At 31.8% G+C, this 15871-nt stretch overlaps 1 protein-coding gene across 1 annotated transcript; it reads left to right on the top strand.

The window, feature by feature from the left end:
* The first annotated feature begins 5208 nt into the window (after positions 1 to 5208).
* On the top strand, positions 5209 to 14942 carry LOC144843441 (uncharacterized). Its single transcript, XM_078700226.1, has 7 exons — positions 5209 to 5274; positions 6078 to 6314; positions 7050 to 7206; positions 8491 to 8606; positions 9640 to 9888; positions 13301 to 13357; positions 14305 to 14942. The coding sequence occupies exons 1-7, from the start codon at positions 5211 to 5213 to the stop codon at positions 14541 to 14543; spliced, it is 1119 nt and encodes a 372-aa protein (XP_078556352.1). The 5' UTR covers positions 5209 to 5210; the 3' UTR covers positions 14544 to 14942.
* Positions 14943 to 15871: the final 929 nt, after the last annotated feature.

Below are 15871 nucleotides of genomic sequence, written 5' to 3'. Positions count from 1 at the left end.
AATTATTATCTTGCATATTACCACACTATGTTTCTGTTGTTTTACCGTATAAGCCTAATAGTTTAATAGAAAATGTTGATGAGGTCCGAAGGCGAGCATTAAAACTCTCCAGAATAACCTGAAAAGTTAGAAGCACAAAACATATAGGAGCTGGAATAAACGTATTATATTAAACAAAGCACAAACAAAAGTAACATTACGAACATTTTCTAAAACCGTCTGAACAAATAAGAACATTTGAGCCTGAAAAACAATATAATAATCTACAGAATAGCCGGGTGTTAGCCCTACAAGGCCTACAGCACATACGGACGAGAAGCGCCTGCGAATAAATCGAAAGCCGTTCTCGCGGGTGGCAAGACTTGATCCTATCATCCCAGATCATGATCCTGCTCACAATATATTACTGTAGTTTAGTTAGTTTTATTTGTATATGTATGTTGGTTTGGTATTGAACAATTGATGAAAATGAATAATGATTTGAAGAAAAAATAGGCCATTTATGACAAGCCATAAATGATTTTCTCCTTCAAAGTGCAACTTATGTACTTATTAACTCTGCTTCAAGGCGACTACATTTTTTCCTTTATTACGCGATGTTTGTAAAGCAATAATAATACTGTAATAACCCAATTTAATTTTGATATTATTGTTCCGTTTGGTCTCATAATGTTTGTATTGTGAAAAATAATTTAGTACCCTAACGACTTTGTATTTTATTGGCAATTTCTTTACATGAAATTGTCGTAAGACTAATATCTAGGTCTAACGACGAACTGTTAAAAAAACACGAACATCTAAAAATAATTTGTTAATATAACATTATGGACCTGTTGATTGGCCATGTTCTTCGAGCTGATGCGTGTCGCCTGCAGTCTTTTAAGCTTTTACATGATAATGGTGACGTGGTTCTGTGATTATGATGATTGTGATAATGATTAATGATGATGGCATGCTGATAATAACGATTGTGGCGATGATAATGATTTGTAAGTTTCCATTGAAAAGGTTCAATTTTTTAAATAATATTTTTTTTAAAACGTAAATACGTCAATTTAAAATATTAACGGTAACTAGGATGTATAGCGTAACAGTGAAGGAACCTTGATATTTATATCATAGTGTAAATTATTAAATTTCTAGAAAATAATATACAAAATTACTAATGAATCTTCAAAGAATTTCATTTAGCTTTTTGTATAATGAATGTTTATGGAGAGAATATTTTCAAGATTTGAAAGATAGATTGTTTTATATAACATCTAAATTGATTCCTGTCAATTGATTGAACGATTGTGAGTCACATGGCAGGGAAATGTAACCGTAGACATTCATTATCTGTATATTAACTATACAATTTGTTCTTTGTGGCACTGGAGAATATGCCACAAAAGATTTTTAAGTATTATGGGTCTTTTCAGAAACAATACGTAAATAACTTGTTTTTGTAATATTTATTAGAAAGTTTAGCACATTGTTTTTGTTTTTTATCATTTATTTTGGTTACAAGGAATTACAATAGTGAATAGTGACTATACTTACTGTATATGTACACTTTTCTACAAAACTCACTGAACAATGGAATCTAGTGATTAGTTTGTATAGACTAAGAATGCTTCTTGATTTAGTTCTCCAAAAATTACCAAAGATTCTTTGTGGAATTAAACATTTTGATACAGTGCATCGATTGAAAAACCCAGTGACAAGCTGATGAATTGTTATATTTGCGATTAATATACTTTACCCATTAATTCTCTTTCAATGCTTAGACGATTTTCTTAGCCGGATTGTAACATTAATAACTTCTGACCAATCAGAAGCCAACAGATCGAATACACATCTTTCATTTAATAGACAAATATTTGACGCATGCGCACAAAAGTCATGCCATTAATATCAGATTTTTATTTTCTTTATCATTCCCAAACGTGATGGCGGCTTATGTTGTTTTAATGTCTACCAGGCGAGTTTTATATGTCCACTTATTTTATATTGTTGATATTAATGCTCCCATACATTTTTATTGGAAAAAACATCGTATAAAATTAATGTAAATAATATGTTAATAGTATTTTAAGGATTATTTTTTACTGAATAGTATTTTACTGAACAAGTATTTAGAGTTTTTCTATCTGATACCAAAAACATCGTTATTTAAATGAACTACAAAACCCCTTGTGCAATTTGACAATGTAAAATTTAAGCTATGTTTAGCATTAATATAATGTTGGAAGTATTTTAAAAACTGTGCACGCTCAAAAGGGAGCCATTGTATAATGTGGAATTGCACAGATGGATGGATAACGAATAACGAATGTTTATGAGTGCAATGGTACCTCTTGAATACAAGTGAAAATAGAACATTTCGTCTTTTAACGAATATAAAAACATTTATTATTTTTTTCTAAATAACAAACAATATTTTTGTCAAAGATCGCGATGCATACTAACAAGAATGAACGCATACAGTACAAATTTGCACTCGCATAGTATGAAAAATGCACTCGCATAGTACGAAAAATTCACTCGCATAGTACGAAAAATGCACTTGCATAGTACGAAAAATGCACTCGCATAGTACGAAAAATGCACTTGCATAGTACGAAAAATTAACTCTTTATTTCCCATGGGTTTATTTGAGTAGTTTCTTCAATTCTCCAATCAAATTCCTAGTTAAGTTTTATATAAATATTTATAGTGAAAGGGAATGTGAAAAGGAAAGCAGAACCAAGGCAATCTAACAACACTGAGCTCGCCTTGCCAAGATAGAAACAATGTCCTTTGATCTTATGTCTGCCTGCGACAAATACTAAAAGTAATGTTGGCGTGCGCTGTCTGTTAAGGGCGTGGAACTGTTCGTGTCGCAGCCACAGGTAAACCATCTGATCTCCATAGCTCAGCATCCTGCTGTTAGATTGCCTTGGCTGAAGTAAAAATAATGTTCAAAGATATTATTTTCGTCTTTCGACGACCTTTGTAGAGTAACTTATGAATGTACAGTGAATACATTTACAAAAACGAATTTATTATCTTTTGTATCATTTACAATCTTATCCTAACTTAAATTATTATCTTGCATATTACCACACTAGGTTTCTGTTGTTTTACCGTATAAGCCTAATAGTTTAATAGAAAATGTTGATGAGGTCCGAAGGCGAGCATTAAAACTCTCCAGAATAACCTGAAAAGTTAGAAGCACAAAACATATAGGAGCTGGAATAAACGTATTATATTAAACAAAACACAAACAAATGTAACATTACGAACATTTTCTAAAACCGTCTGAACAAATAAGAACATTTGAGCCTGAAAAACAATATAATAATCTACAGAATAGCCTACAAGGCCTACAGCACATACGGACGAGAAGCGCCTGCGAATAAATCGAAAGCCGTTCTCGGGTGGCAAGATTTGATCCTATCATCCCAGATCATGATCCTGCTCACAATATATTACTGTAGTTTAGTTAGTTTTATTTGTATATGTATGTCGGTTTGGTATTGAACAATTGATGAAAATGAATAATGATTTGAAGAAAAATAGGCCATTTATGATAAGCCATAAATGATTTTCTCCTTCAAAGTGCAACTTATGTACTTATTAACTCTGTTTCAAGGCGACTACATTTTTTCCTTTATTATGCGATGTTTGTAAAGCAATAATATTACTGTAAAAACCCAATTTAATTTTGATATTATTGTTCCGTTTGGTCTCATAATGTTTGTATTGTGAAAAATAATTTAGTACCCTAACGACTTTTTCTTTACATAAAATTGTCGTAAGTAAGACTAATATCTAGGCCTAACGACGAACTGTTAAAAAAACACGAACATCTAAAAATAATTTGTTAATATAACATTATGGACCTGTTGATTGGCCATGTTCTTCGAGCTGATGCGTGTCGCCTGCAGTCTTTTAAGCTTTTACATGATAATGGTGACGTGGTTCTGTGATTATGATGATTGTGATAATGATTAATGATGATGGCATGCTGATAATAACGATTGTGGCGATGATAATGATTTGTAAGTTTCCATTGAAAAGGTTCAATTTTTTAAATAATATATTTTTATAAACGTAAATACGTCAATTTAAACTATTAACGGAGATTTCCGTTTAGAATCTCTCTTTTTTTTCTGTTTATGTCACCGCTGCGTCGGTTCTTTAGTTGTTTTGAAATATATTATATAATATTATATATATTAGGGTACGAAATTGGAAATTCTATATCACTATTGTTACTAAGCAATATATTAAAAGAGAAACCTTATAAAAATGAAATAAACATAAAACCAAATTACAGTATATGAATTATTACATATAAAAAAAGATTTTCTATTTTCCTTTAATGATAGTCATCATTGGTTGACAAAACAAGCTATTGCAATGTTAAGTTTATATTGAACGTTTCTGATACAGACAAAAAGCCTCTAGAGTTGACAAAAACCTTAAATTTGGACAGGCTTTATATAGAAATCCTCCCAAAATGGACAAACAACATCCACCAGCCCCTATGACGGAAAGATATAAAGAAACCTAGAATTGACATAATAAAGCCCTATTATGGACAGACAGATTTCACCAACCCTACTAAAAATAACCGACACCAAATAAGCCAAAGAGATAATTCAGATTTATCAAGTTAGCAAAAAAAAAATTATTTTTAATTTATTGTTTTAAGTCAAGTCAATGAATACTTTACTTAAGACAACAAATATTTAAGCAAAATATTGGTAGGCCTAAGTAGGCCTATATTGATAAAATAGAGACAATTAGATAAACAAGAGAAAAATGACTGCCTCAGTTTTTCATTTAAAGAACTTCGTAACTTATTTTACTAAAGTAAAAACATCGATAATACAAATCTAACATATTGACTGGTTGCTCTAAATGTGTCACGTCACATCATCCAACCATCAGCACATATATTATATTTTGTATAAAAATCTTTGATATGAAACCGAATTATTGTAGATGTTGAGTGGTTCTTTGTTAAAGCAACAATATCAAAATTAAACACAACAAATAAATTAAAGTACGCCTACTTACCAACCAATTAAGTTAGCATTTAAAAAAAAATTAATCTTCTTTATTTTTAATAAATATTTCATTAGTAATAAAACGTTTTACAATTTATAAAACGTTAAGTAAGAAATTCTAATTCGCATTCGATATAGAATGGCAACAGAATGAGTACAACATTTATAAAAATGATTTGTTTTAGCCTTGTTGTGTATTGTTACCTGGTTTTATTGTGTAACTTAGCCAACGCAAGTGAGTATCATTATTTACTTTCATATCTAATTTACTAATTAAAGAAAATATTAAGACTATAAGCAGAAATTACAAAGAAAATAGAATAATATACTTCGAAAATATGAAAGTAAATTACTATGTGTAAATGTGAAAACTTCTAAGTTTTATTCCAGACAGTTGTTACTAAAACCGAAACATCGAGACATTCTGGAATTTGCTTTATTTTCTTTTTTTTTAACACAAACGAATTGTATTATTTTATTCACCATAAAACCTATTCAACAATGTATTACTTTAAAGATGCACTGTATTGTCCCCCTGAAAAATAATTCTTAGAATTTTGTTTGTTGAATATGCCATTTTAATGTCACATAATATTAGTTATCTACAATTTATTTACCTGAAAATGTAATTTAAAGCAAAACATAGTCAATTTGGCTGCCAGTCAATGTGTTTTTGTGGTAGAATTTAACCATTGCTTTGTTATTATTTATATAAGTGAAAACATAAGTTTTTACGGAAGTGATTAGCTTGATCAAACTACAAAACAACATAATCAAAGTTTGAATTAATTAATCTTCATTTTCATGTTTGTAGGGAACAAAACATATTTAGAAAATTATTTTAAAGACATATTTAAGTGGCGGGGCTGGGGCTGTGGGCCTACAGTATTTCTAATGCAAATTAATATCAATATTGTTTGTTATAGCATGGACATATATGTCCATGGTTGGTTAAAGGACACTACTGTAAATTTTGGTCTGAAAATGAATGAATGAATATGTCCGATTGCAAGTAATCGTATTATTTTTAACTGACAGAAACCGTTATCATTGTAACGTCTTTGGCTGATCTATCGATAAGTTATACCTATACCGACACGGATGGGGACATTTCCGAGGACACAGTTGGCACTCTGGAAAAACTACCGATAACTGTATTTTACATAAACCAATTAGCATTCGATGCCGTCAATCAGATTGTTTACTGGGCAGACCATAGTGAATTGAAAAGAATATCGTTAGTGGACCTTCACGAAGAGACTGTTTTATCTGCTGGTATGTATTTTTGTTGGATGGGTAGTAACTTTTCTACAACTGCACGAATAAACTAAAATGTCTTATCATGTCAATATATTATTACAACAAAATACAGGTGAACTATGTATAAATTATAGCACTAATAAAATAAGAATACTGTATATTAAATAACAGTGTAAACTAACTCCAAATGGGAAGAGGGTATGGGAGGAGGAGAGGGGAAGATAGAGATTGGTGGGGGTGGAGAAATCATGATTCTACATTTTGATCTTTAATAAGATCAAATAACGATCGAATCGTCGAGTAGATAGACTCTCTCTCTCTCTCTTTCCCTCTTTCACATTAGTTTCATACTTTGTTAACATAATCAGTGCATCTATTGGTTTTAACTATATATTAAGAACATTAACATTCAGAATTTAATACAGTAGAATACTGATATATATATATATATATATAATATATATAGTAGTAATACACTAGATTCTGTCGGACAGACTATCGAAAGTTAGATAGGTATCTTTGAATTGAATACTTTTAGTACACTGTAATCAAAACGATAAAGTAAACAGCCAGAAAAGTTAGCAGAGCTTTCGGGCAACACTAGCCCTTCATCAGTGCAAGTGAGGGAATTTGGATAAAGTCATAGCATATGAGTTGGCAAGTGCTGTCTGGGTGGACAAGAATAAAAGAAATATAACAATATATATATATATATAATATGCTATCGGTGTTTCTTTTCCCATTCTTTAGCTATAAAAGGTATTGACATAAGTCCTGATGAAAGAAAAATTTACTATGGAGACGCTTTTAACGCTATGCACGTATATGACATGTCTACGGAAGTGGACTCGACCTTATTAAGAGAGACTGCTATAATTGTAGATGTAGAAGTGGATTACAACAATGGGTAAATTACTAATTGCACTCATTACAAACTTGATGAATAATGAACTTGCGAATATATTACAAATTACGACCGACGACATACGTTTAACTTGGTTCCCGCTAGGGACGCAACGCAAGGACGCAAGCGACTTGACAAACGACAGTTCGGATAATCCATCTCTTGTGATTGGTCAAATTACTTGCGTTGCGCTTCTTTCGTCCTTTCGTTGCATCCTAGTTAGGAACCAAGTCATGTGAACTCATTGTGTGTATGCGGATAAGTTACTTACGTGCACACTGTCGCACTTTGTAATAGCCTATATTGCAACACATGCCTACCTTATAAATTAAGCTACTGACTTTCAAATAGTAATTTCGAGTACTTGTTAAAATGACCCTGAACTTCGTGAACGCGTGCAACATGCACAAAGTTTCCATATTACAAAGTGCGACAGCTGCAGTTATTAGGGACACGACGGTTAGGGGAGGACGACGAATATCCTGTGTTCGCTAGAGCGTAACATCATAATATACAGTCAACATAGCCGACGACCGGCAGTATATCTCTCCGATCCCTCCCCTGTCTCGTGGCGCAGGGCCCTTCTGAATCGCTTGGCTCTGGTGATACAGCATAGGCCTAACCTTCCTAGCTATGGCCTCGTATTTAAACGGCGCTTTTAACACAGCCATTTTAACCCAATATAAATAATATTTGATTAAACAATTAAAATAGAAGTTCAAATATTATTTAGAGTTTAGGTGTAATTTGAACTGTATATTTAAGGTTATATATTTCTAGTCGTTCTCCGTAAACGGGAAAATGGCAACTTTATCGTTCTCAAAAAGTTAAGACGACGGAATTTCACGCTAAGCGCCGCCCACTTTGTTAAAGCTAATGCATAAATTATTCATGAGTACCGTCCTATTGCTTTCCGTCGTGTTTCGTATAGTAAAATTACAAAGTTTGACAACTAGATTATTACAAAGTGCGACAGACAGCTCGATTATTCCAAAGTGCGACAGGTTATTCCAAAGTGCGCTAGCCAGATCTATTGTTTTAGTTCAGATTAGAATGCACTGGATCCATGAAAAGATCAGGACTTACATATAACACACATTTCGCTGGTTGGTGGTGAACAATATTTTATAGGCCTAATAAAATAAACAAAAAATCAAAGGGGCATTTTGCAGGGTGAAAAATTCCAGTTGGGAAATGTTCAGAGAGGACAAAGTTGGTGTAAATAACAGTATACAAATTGGTCATAAAGGTATTACGGAATGTAATGTTTCTTTTTTCTTTATCTAGATTTGTTGTCTTTTGCGTTTACAAACTCAGTATCAACTACGTTTTGTCAAGTGCACTTATGCAAAAGATGACAGTAATAGAAACCAGCTGTGATAGCTTGGCAATTGATACAATAAGTAATTATTAAGTCTAAATTATTCTTTTAATACTTTTAAAAATCTGTTAAAATGTTTTTTTACTGAACATATCAATGGACAAACTTGTACTATATTCTTTAAGTACTTTTAATAGTATTTAAAAAAAAGAAGTAAATATTACTATTAATTATTAAATATACGTTAATTTTGGATATTAAGCTATTTCAAATCATCTTTTAGGCTAAAATTCAGAAATCTATTTCTCCACAATGAATATACATACAAGTACATGTTGTAACCTAGGCATTGTAGCAACAGGATGCTAAGCTCCGCTAGATCATAGGGTTTATCTGTGGTTGCGACACGATCAGTTCCACGCCCATAAACGCTTGACTTAAACTTACTGTTAAAACAGATCTATTGTGTATATTGTGATGAAAACTATTTAAAACAAGAAATATTTCGTACAAAAAACGCCGCTCGACATTTTAAAATTAATCATTGTTCTTTTGATTAATTATTAAAAATATGTCCTTTAATCGCAAAGATACATACAAATCACAGATAGTTCTTTAATTATGAATCACATGCCCATTTTTTCACTAGTTAATTGTATACACAGCATTTGAAAGAAGACATGAGTACCTTTTCAACAATGTATTATTTGCAAACAAATATTAATCTACTAATTCAAAAATGGCATTTAAAAATGGTCAATTTTGAACTTTAATGTGCTGTAGCCTGTTTGTCTGTGACCTCAACCTGAACTGTAGGCATGCAACTGAATACCCTCTAGAGACAACGTGACTTCTCAAGTCAAAATTCTTCCACAATCTGTTGATTCTCGTCAACCAATCAAAGGGCAAGAATCCAAAATCGTTCAACCGTGAGCCCTCATAGACTCTTTACACTTGTAGGTTAATGTATACCCCGTAAAGTTGGCAGTCACTACTGAGTAACATGTTGAGTATTATAGTCTGTGAAATTAAAATAAATTTAAAATAATATAATAATTAAAATAATATAATAATTAAAATACGGTAAATTTCGTTCTCATCCATTTACCATGTAGATATGAAAATATATTGGGTGATCCTGGTGGATAAGCAGATTAGATCAATTCGCTATGATGGCACTGAAAATACAGTGATTCTTGAAATGTTCGGGGGTGCTAACGATATATCCTTTAACGCACTTGCTCAACATATTTACGTGAGAGATTTTGAGTACGGTATTAGCAAATACGACGTAAATGGCAAGCATGGTATAGTTGCTCCTGTGAGAACTACTTCTGAGCAAGATCGTTTAATAATCGAAACAGGTACGTAGAATATAGAATCGTATACAGATAATGAATGTTTATGAGTTGGATAGTGAGAATATTTTAGTTGAAAAAGTGACTGCTGTATGTTTAACGAGGCAGAGTCGAGTTGAAAATAGAGCAACTTTTTATCGAATGAAATATTCTCTCCATTCAACGAATACAAAACATTCATTTTTTTTACCTGATTTTATTTTTGAAATTTTTCATCACGTGTCATGTGGAATTAGCCCTATCTAGCAAAAGTAATATCTAATAGTTGTAGTGTTTGAATGCTTATAAGTTTGGTGATAAGCTTTGATTAGCCTAATAGTTATACGTTATCACCATTTTTCAAAAATATTTTTGTTTGTTGACAATAAAGAGATTATTATTAGGTGATCATTTAGAATAAAATGATCACCTATTGTTATTGTATGAAATCTTTATTCTTATTTTTCTTCTTCTTTATTTCTCTCTGTACAGATTTTGTGTAACAAATATCTCAAAAAGTTGAACCAAAATTTCACATTTCACATTCACTGCAAAGTCTTAATCCTAATAAAGGAATAGGTTTTGACGGTATATCAGCACGATTTTTAAAAGACGCCGTTCCTCAAATAACTGGGCCAATCAAACACATCATTAACCTTTCAATTACTTCTAACATTTATCCAGAAGAATTCAAAATTGCCAGGGTAAGCCCCTTTATAAGAAAGGGAACCGTCTTGATGTAAATAATTACCGGCCTTTCAGCGTTTTAAATATTGTTTCAAAAGTTCTAGAACATTCTATTTATGTTCAATTTAAAAGATACTTGAACGACAACAACCTTCTTAACGTTAATCAATCTGGATTTCGCGCTGGTCATTCTACCGACACTTGTTTAAGTGACCTTATTGATTGTATAAAAGAGAACACATCTAGAGGTCTTTACACTGGTATGGTGTTGCTAGATATACGCAAGGCGTTCGATTCGGTTGACCACGCTATACTTAATGGAAAGTTATCTGCAATAGGTGTCGACAAAACAGACTGGTTTTCCTCATACCTTTCCGGAAGGAAACAGTATGTTGAAATCAACCGCGAAAAATCTTCTATTGAAGACATTACGCATGGTGTCCCACAAGGATGTATTTTGGGGCCACTGCTTTTTTTGGTATATATTAATGATATGTCAATTAGTATTAATTCACTGTGTACAAAGGTAATCGAAGAGGTTCTAAGTAAAAACATATCGTCATGTTACGATGGCTTAAACATTGCAATATTTTAACTACATTTTAAATTTTAAATATGTGAAATCACATTTTATCAAAATACTGTGTAATCCTTATCATGTCTAACCTTTTAGTAGTCATTGGGCGCTTTTTAAAAACACTGATAATGCACTTAAAAGTGCAATTATCAGTGTTTTTTTTATGTCTGAGGACCCCAATGGAAATAAGTTTTCTTTTAAACTTTCTTGGGTTATTCCTCGGTTCATTCTATAAATACTGTTATCTTGTGCTTTTTTTCTGTTATGTTTGTCTTTGTATTTTTGAGTGAACCGAATAAAACTGAACTGAACAATGTCTTTCAAATACTTTAACTTAGTCCTAATAAGCTTTTCAGCGTGATCACTCATCCGTGACGTAATTTATACGCCATTTTGTGAAATCACATTATCAATCATATCTCCATTATTCATTATCACACATTAATGAAATTCACTACACGTAAAGTTCAGGTCAAGGGTAAAAATATTAGCAAATAAAAACGCACGCACACGTAAGGTCATGCGCGTGAAATTGCCCGTTAAAAATTTAAAAAGCTCAAAATTAAGTTTTGATCAATTTAGAGCATGAATTAGGCTATTTGCGTGCTTCAAAAAATTATTGCGCAAAAACACGTTTTTGCGCGTGCGATACTTAAAAAGCGTAAAAAATACGATTTTTTTGTACAAATCGCATTCTACTCACTATCCTTAGTACATTCGCCAAATTTAAGTCCGTTCCGACTTAAAATAACACTATACGAGCAGGTTAAAAATGACAAAATGCGCACATTAATTGCATCAAAGTGCTGAAAATGGTGATAAATAAGGCATTTTTAAAATGAAAATAATTCTTCTGATTAACTTATTCTGGAAGCCATTGAGTTGTAGATATGAATTCATGTACACATTTCACGTACAAAATGTTGTGACGTCATCAAATGGCCACTTGAATTTAAAAATTAGGTTTTTTTCTCTTTCGTCATAGATTATCACATTCAACAGAGCGCATCTCAGTTATTTTGTGCCCGATTTTCGCTCCAATTTTAGTATATGATTGCTCAATTAATTATCTTTCTCATGAGTTGTCATTTTCATTTTGATGACGTCATCACGCGTAAAAACTTGAATAACGTAGGTCGTGTAATTTCACCTACACCATATTTTTGAATATCTTACAGCTCTTCAGAATTAAAGGTGACCTTGATGATTGTAATTTATTATGAAAGCTGATGAAATGTAGTTATGAATTCATATAGAAATTAAGCCTATCGGATGTTGTGACGTTATGAAATAGCCAGTTGAAGTTAAAAAGTATTTTTCTTTCTCTCTTTCGTCAAATTTTTACAAACTTCAAAGAGCACGCAGTGCGCTTCTACGTGCCAAAATGTCTTCCAAATCTTACAATTTTCATTATCTTTCGAAATTGTGATCTTCAAGTTTATTTCTACAACGTCATCATACCAAAAAATTAGAACATGGTGTGGTTCCCGTAATTTCACCTATGTTACCGTATAGAGTATATATTTTATGACATATAAAAGGCACCAAGCAGCATCATAAGCATATATGCGTCAGGTAATAGGATTGCATAAATCAATATTTTGCGGTCATATTTAACGTACGTGCATGTTTTGTAAAAATTAAATCAGTAAAATTATAAAAATGATCACCTATAATTCGCCAAATTCGTCAAAAACGAACAACATATGAAAAAAAAGTAAATCAAAGAGACAAGATAAATAACAACCGAGAGGTTTTCCACAAAGAAATACTTACAATAACAAGACAATTTAGCGAATTTCAAACTTTATAAAAAAGATGAAATTTTTAAAAAAGTTAAAAATTAATGTTGAAAAAAGGTTACAATTGTATGGGAATAATATATAAAATAAAATCAATTCTTCCTTAAAAATTTTCCGTCAACGGTTATTTTTATTTCAATATCATATTGAGGATCTATACTAGAAGAATACATTCTCCTTCTCATAAACTAAAAACTAAAATAATATAATTAACAAGTAAACAGATAAAGTAATTGAATTGATTGAATTTAAAAAAAATAAAAACACATCTTTAAAGCTATGCTAAAGTTTTAAGCTATACAGTTTGACAACTTGTGTTTTTTGCATTGAACCTCGTTCATCATTAATGTCTGTAATTTTTTCTCTCTCCAAGTTTCTACGGTTGTCGCAAAAGGAGTGTCAGAAACTGACGTCATGGACCAAATAACATGTAAGGGAAGGATATTTTGAAAGTTTTTGTGATAATTTATATATAGTTCCGTTCCGAGAGAGGATAGTGTAAACACAAATTACTGTGGATATCATTAGTGGTACACATTACTTGAGGAGACTGGTTTATAGTCCTTATCCGAGAATACTTGTTCCACCTCTAACCTCCATGTCGATATTGTTTGCTCTTTAATAGGTACGGTTAAACGGCGCCTCTGTCTTAACCGATCAGCCATTTGACTCGTACGATTTGATTTGCAGTGACAAGAGCTTGGTCTAAAAAGCCTGTTTCTCGCCAGGCGAATTTATTCGCGTGAATCTTATGTTTATGCAGAGAATCGCGTTATTCTACAAGAGCTCGATTTTTCGCTACTGAGCCTTTTTTCGATTTGTATAAAAAAGTATGACAACTGAGATTGTACTATATAAAAATAATGTGAAAATAGTAAAAATTGAGCCTGAGCTTAGTAAATATTTTAACGGAACTAGACCATGGTTTAGAATATTATTTCAACTTTTTACAGCCCTGAACTCATTTCCTAAAAAAGTATTTCACTTGAGGAAAAGACAAATAAACGGTTAAATTCATTTTTTTTTGTGATCTAATTTTTGGCCAAAGTGAATAACTATATTATGCGATAATAAAATGGCCCATTCAGCAAAAGCATAACAAATATTTTTTTTCATGGGGAAAATATATCTTTCAGAAAATAATGGTGATTACCACCTTCAAATTGATATTAGGAGTAATGCAGTCGTAGTATCTGTCAAAATATGGAGATAACCTTACAATAAAATAGAATGATCAAACACGAGGAAACCTGGTTGGCATTTTATAATACACGATACACGGTTTATATTGGGGCTTAGAATTCCTTCTCGTTCACTTGAATCACTGTTTGATAACCAGTACTTAAATAATTCAGAAAAGATCTGTTTTCTTGTTAGGTAAATCCTGTGCCTATTACAAGCCGTACAAGCATACCAGTGGATGTCAGTCAGATTTCAACCATTTAAACATTGAACGAAGCTGCATAAAATGTGGAGTAAAATGCCTACACGAGGATGGATGTTTGGGGTTTAGACTCGACAAGCAAGGCTGTCATTTGACAACAAATTCTACTGTTGAAAACTCGCAAGCTGTTCGTTTCGAAGTGGACAGTACTCATTTTGATTCCATGATATAACGTATTCGTTTATGGCAGTCAAATTATTTATTACCTTCGTCATTATGTCCGGACCGGAATTTTAAAATGAAAATTAACGAAATACAAATTACACTATATAAGTGTGTTATAAGAATAATTTAAACGAAACACATTCGTATTATATAATCAACTCATAAAGTTAATGAATTTAATTTATTAACTATTTAATATAAAGCACTTTATGAACATTTCACTGATGCTATTTATACTCACTTTCAGCTATTTCAACTCATTTTAAGCTATTTGAACTAACTTTGTGTAAATAAACCGAATTGCTATGTACATAAAAAATAAATAAATTTGAGTATCAGATCTATGTGTAGATTTAAAATACAATTATCCCAACATACATGCGTGAACGAATGGCACTTCGGTAATCCTAATAGCATGTCGTTTTATATATTATCAGAGCATCATTATTGGTGTGTTAGATACTTTCTGTCGTTTCCTTCACATTGAGTATAACACCACGCATAAATAGATCCCTGTCATTTGATTGAATGATGTGGGTCACATGATATTTTATAAATACTCTATTGAACTCTTAATTGCGTCATCGAGAGTGCAATGTTGTTATATGCTAGAACTGATTAGACCTAGATGGAAGTGCGTAGATCTCTTTATTTTAGAAAGAGAAGGATCGTTTTGAAAAAGTTCAGGATTGACCATAATGATCTGAAGAATGGTTGGCAACTACACTAAATCTGCCTACCCTATCGTCCTCGACTGAACGATTGTAAAGTTAAATGGTAGAACAATTATTACAGGAAAGAGTAATATTACATGACTATTACAATACAATTAAAAACATTTCATAAATCTATAAAACCAGACTAATTCACTCTAAAAAGTTCTGTTTTTCGTGTATTGTTTTCCGAACAATTGGCATTAGATAACTTCGTCAGTTAATCACATGACAACCGGAATAGAAAGCTTTTCTACAATTTTGTCTGTAGTCGATCACATAAAACAATTTAAAAACAAATTACGTCGTAGATAGAACGTCGTAGATGGTGGACCAGAAAGAGCTATCCACAGAGAACTGTACATACTTGTATTGCCAGTGTGTGATAAATGCATTAATGAAGGAAAAGATTGTCCGTATTCAAAAAGTCCTTTTTTAAATATACAGTACTTAAAAGAACTAAACAAAAGTGAACTTAAGTATTTCTTTGATTAATTTTTTTCGTTGTAGAAAAAAAACTTACCTACCTACTCCATATTTTTTGACCCGTTTACACCAAGATAACTTTTTTGACCTAATCACTTTCTGATATCCGATTTTGATCAACTTTGGATATGATTTT

Source organism: Antedon bifida, chromosome 5 (genome assembly GCF_963402885.1).
Source record: "Antedon bifida chromosome 5, ecAntBifi1.1, whole genome shotgun sequence".
Classification (NCBI taxonomy): domain Eukaryota; kingdom Metazoa; phylum Echinodermata; class Crinoidea; order Comatulida; family Antedonidae; genus Antedon; species Antedon bifida.
Note: the sequence above shows the minus strand (reverse complement) of the source record. Positions and strands in the feature narration are given on the sequence as shown.

Excerpts from the sequence above, each read along its gene's own strand:
- LOC144843441 (XM_078700226.1), top strand. The coding sequence starts at position 5,211 with ATGATTTGTTTTAGCCTTGTTGTGTATTGTTACCTGGTTTTATTGTGT. Across the intron at positions 5,275-6,077 it reads GTGTAACTTAGCCAACGCAA|AAACCGTTATCATTGTAACG; the intron begins GTGAGTATCATT and ends TTTAACTGACAG. Across the intron at positions 8,607-9,639 it reads CTTGGCAATTGATACAATAA|ATATGAAAATATATTGGGTG; the intron begins GTAATTATTAAG and ends TTTACCATGTAG.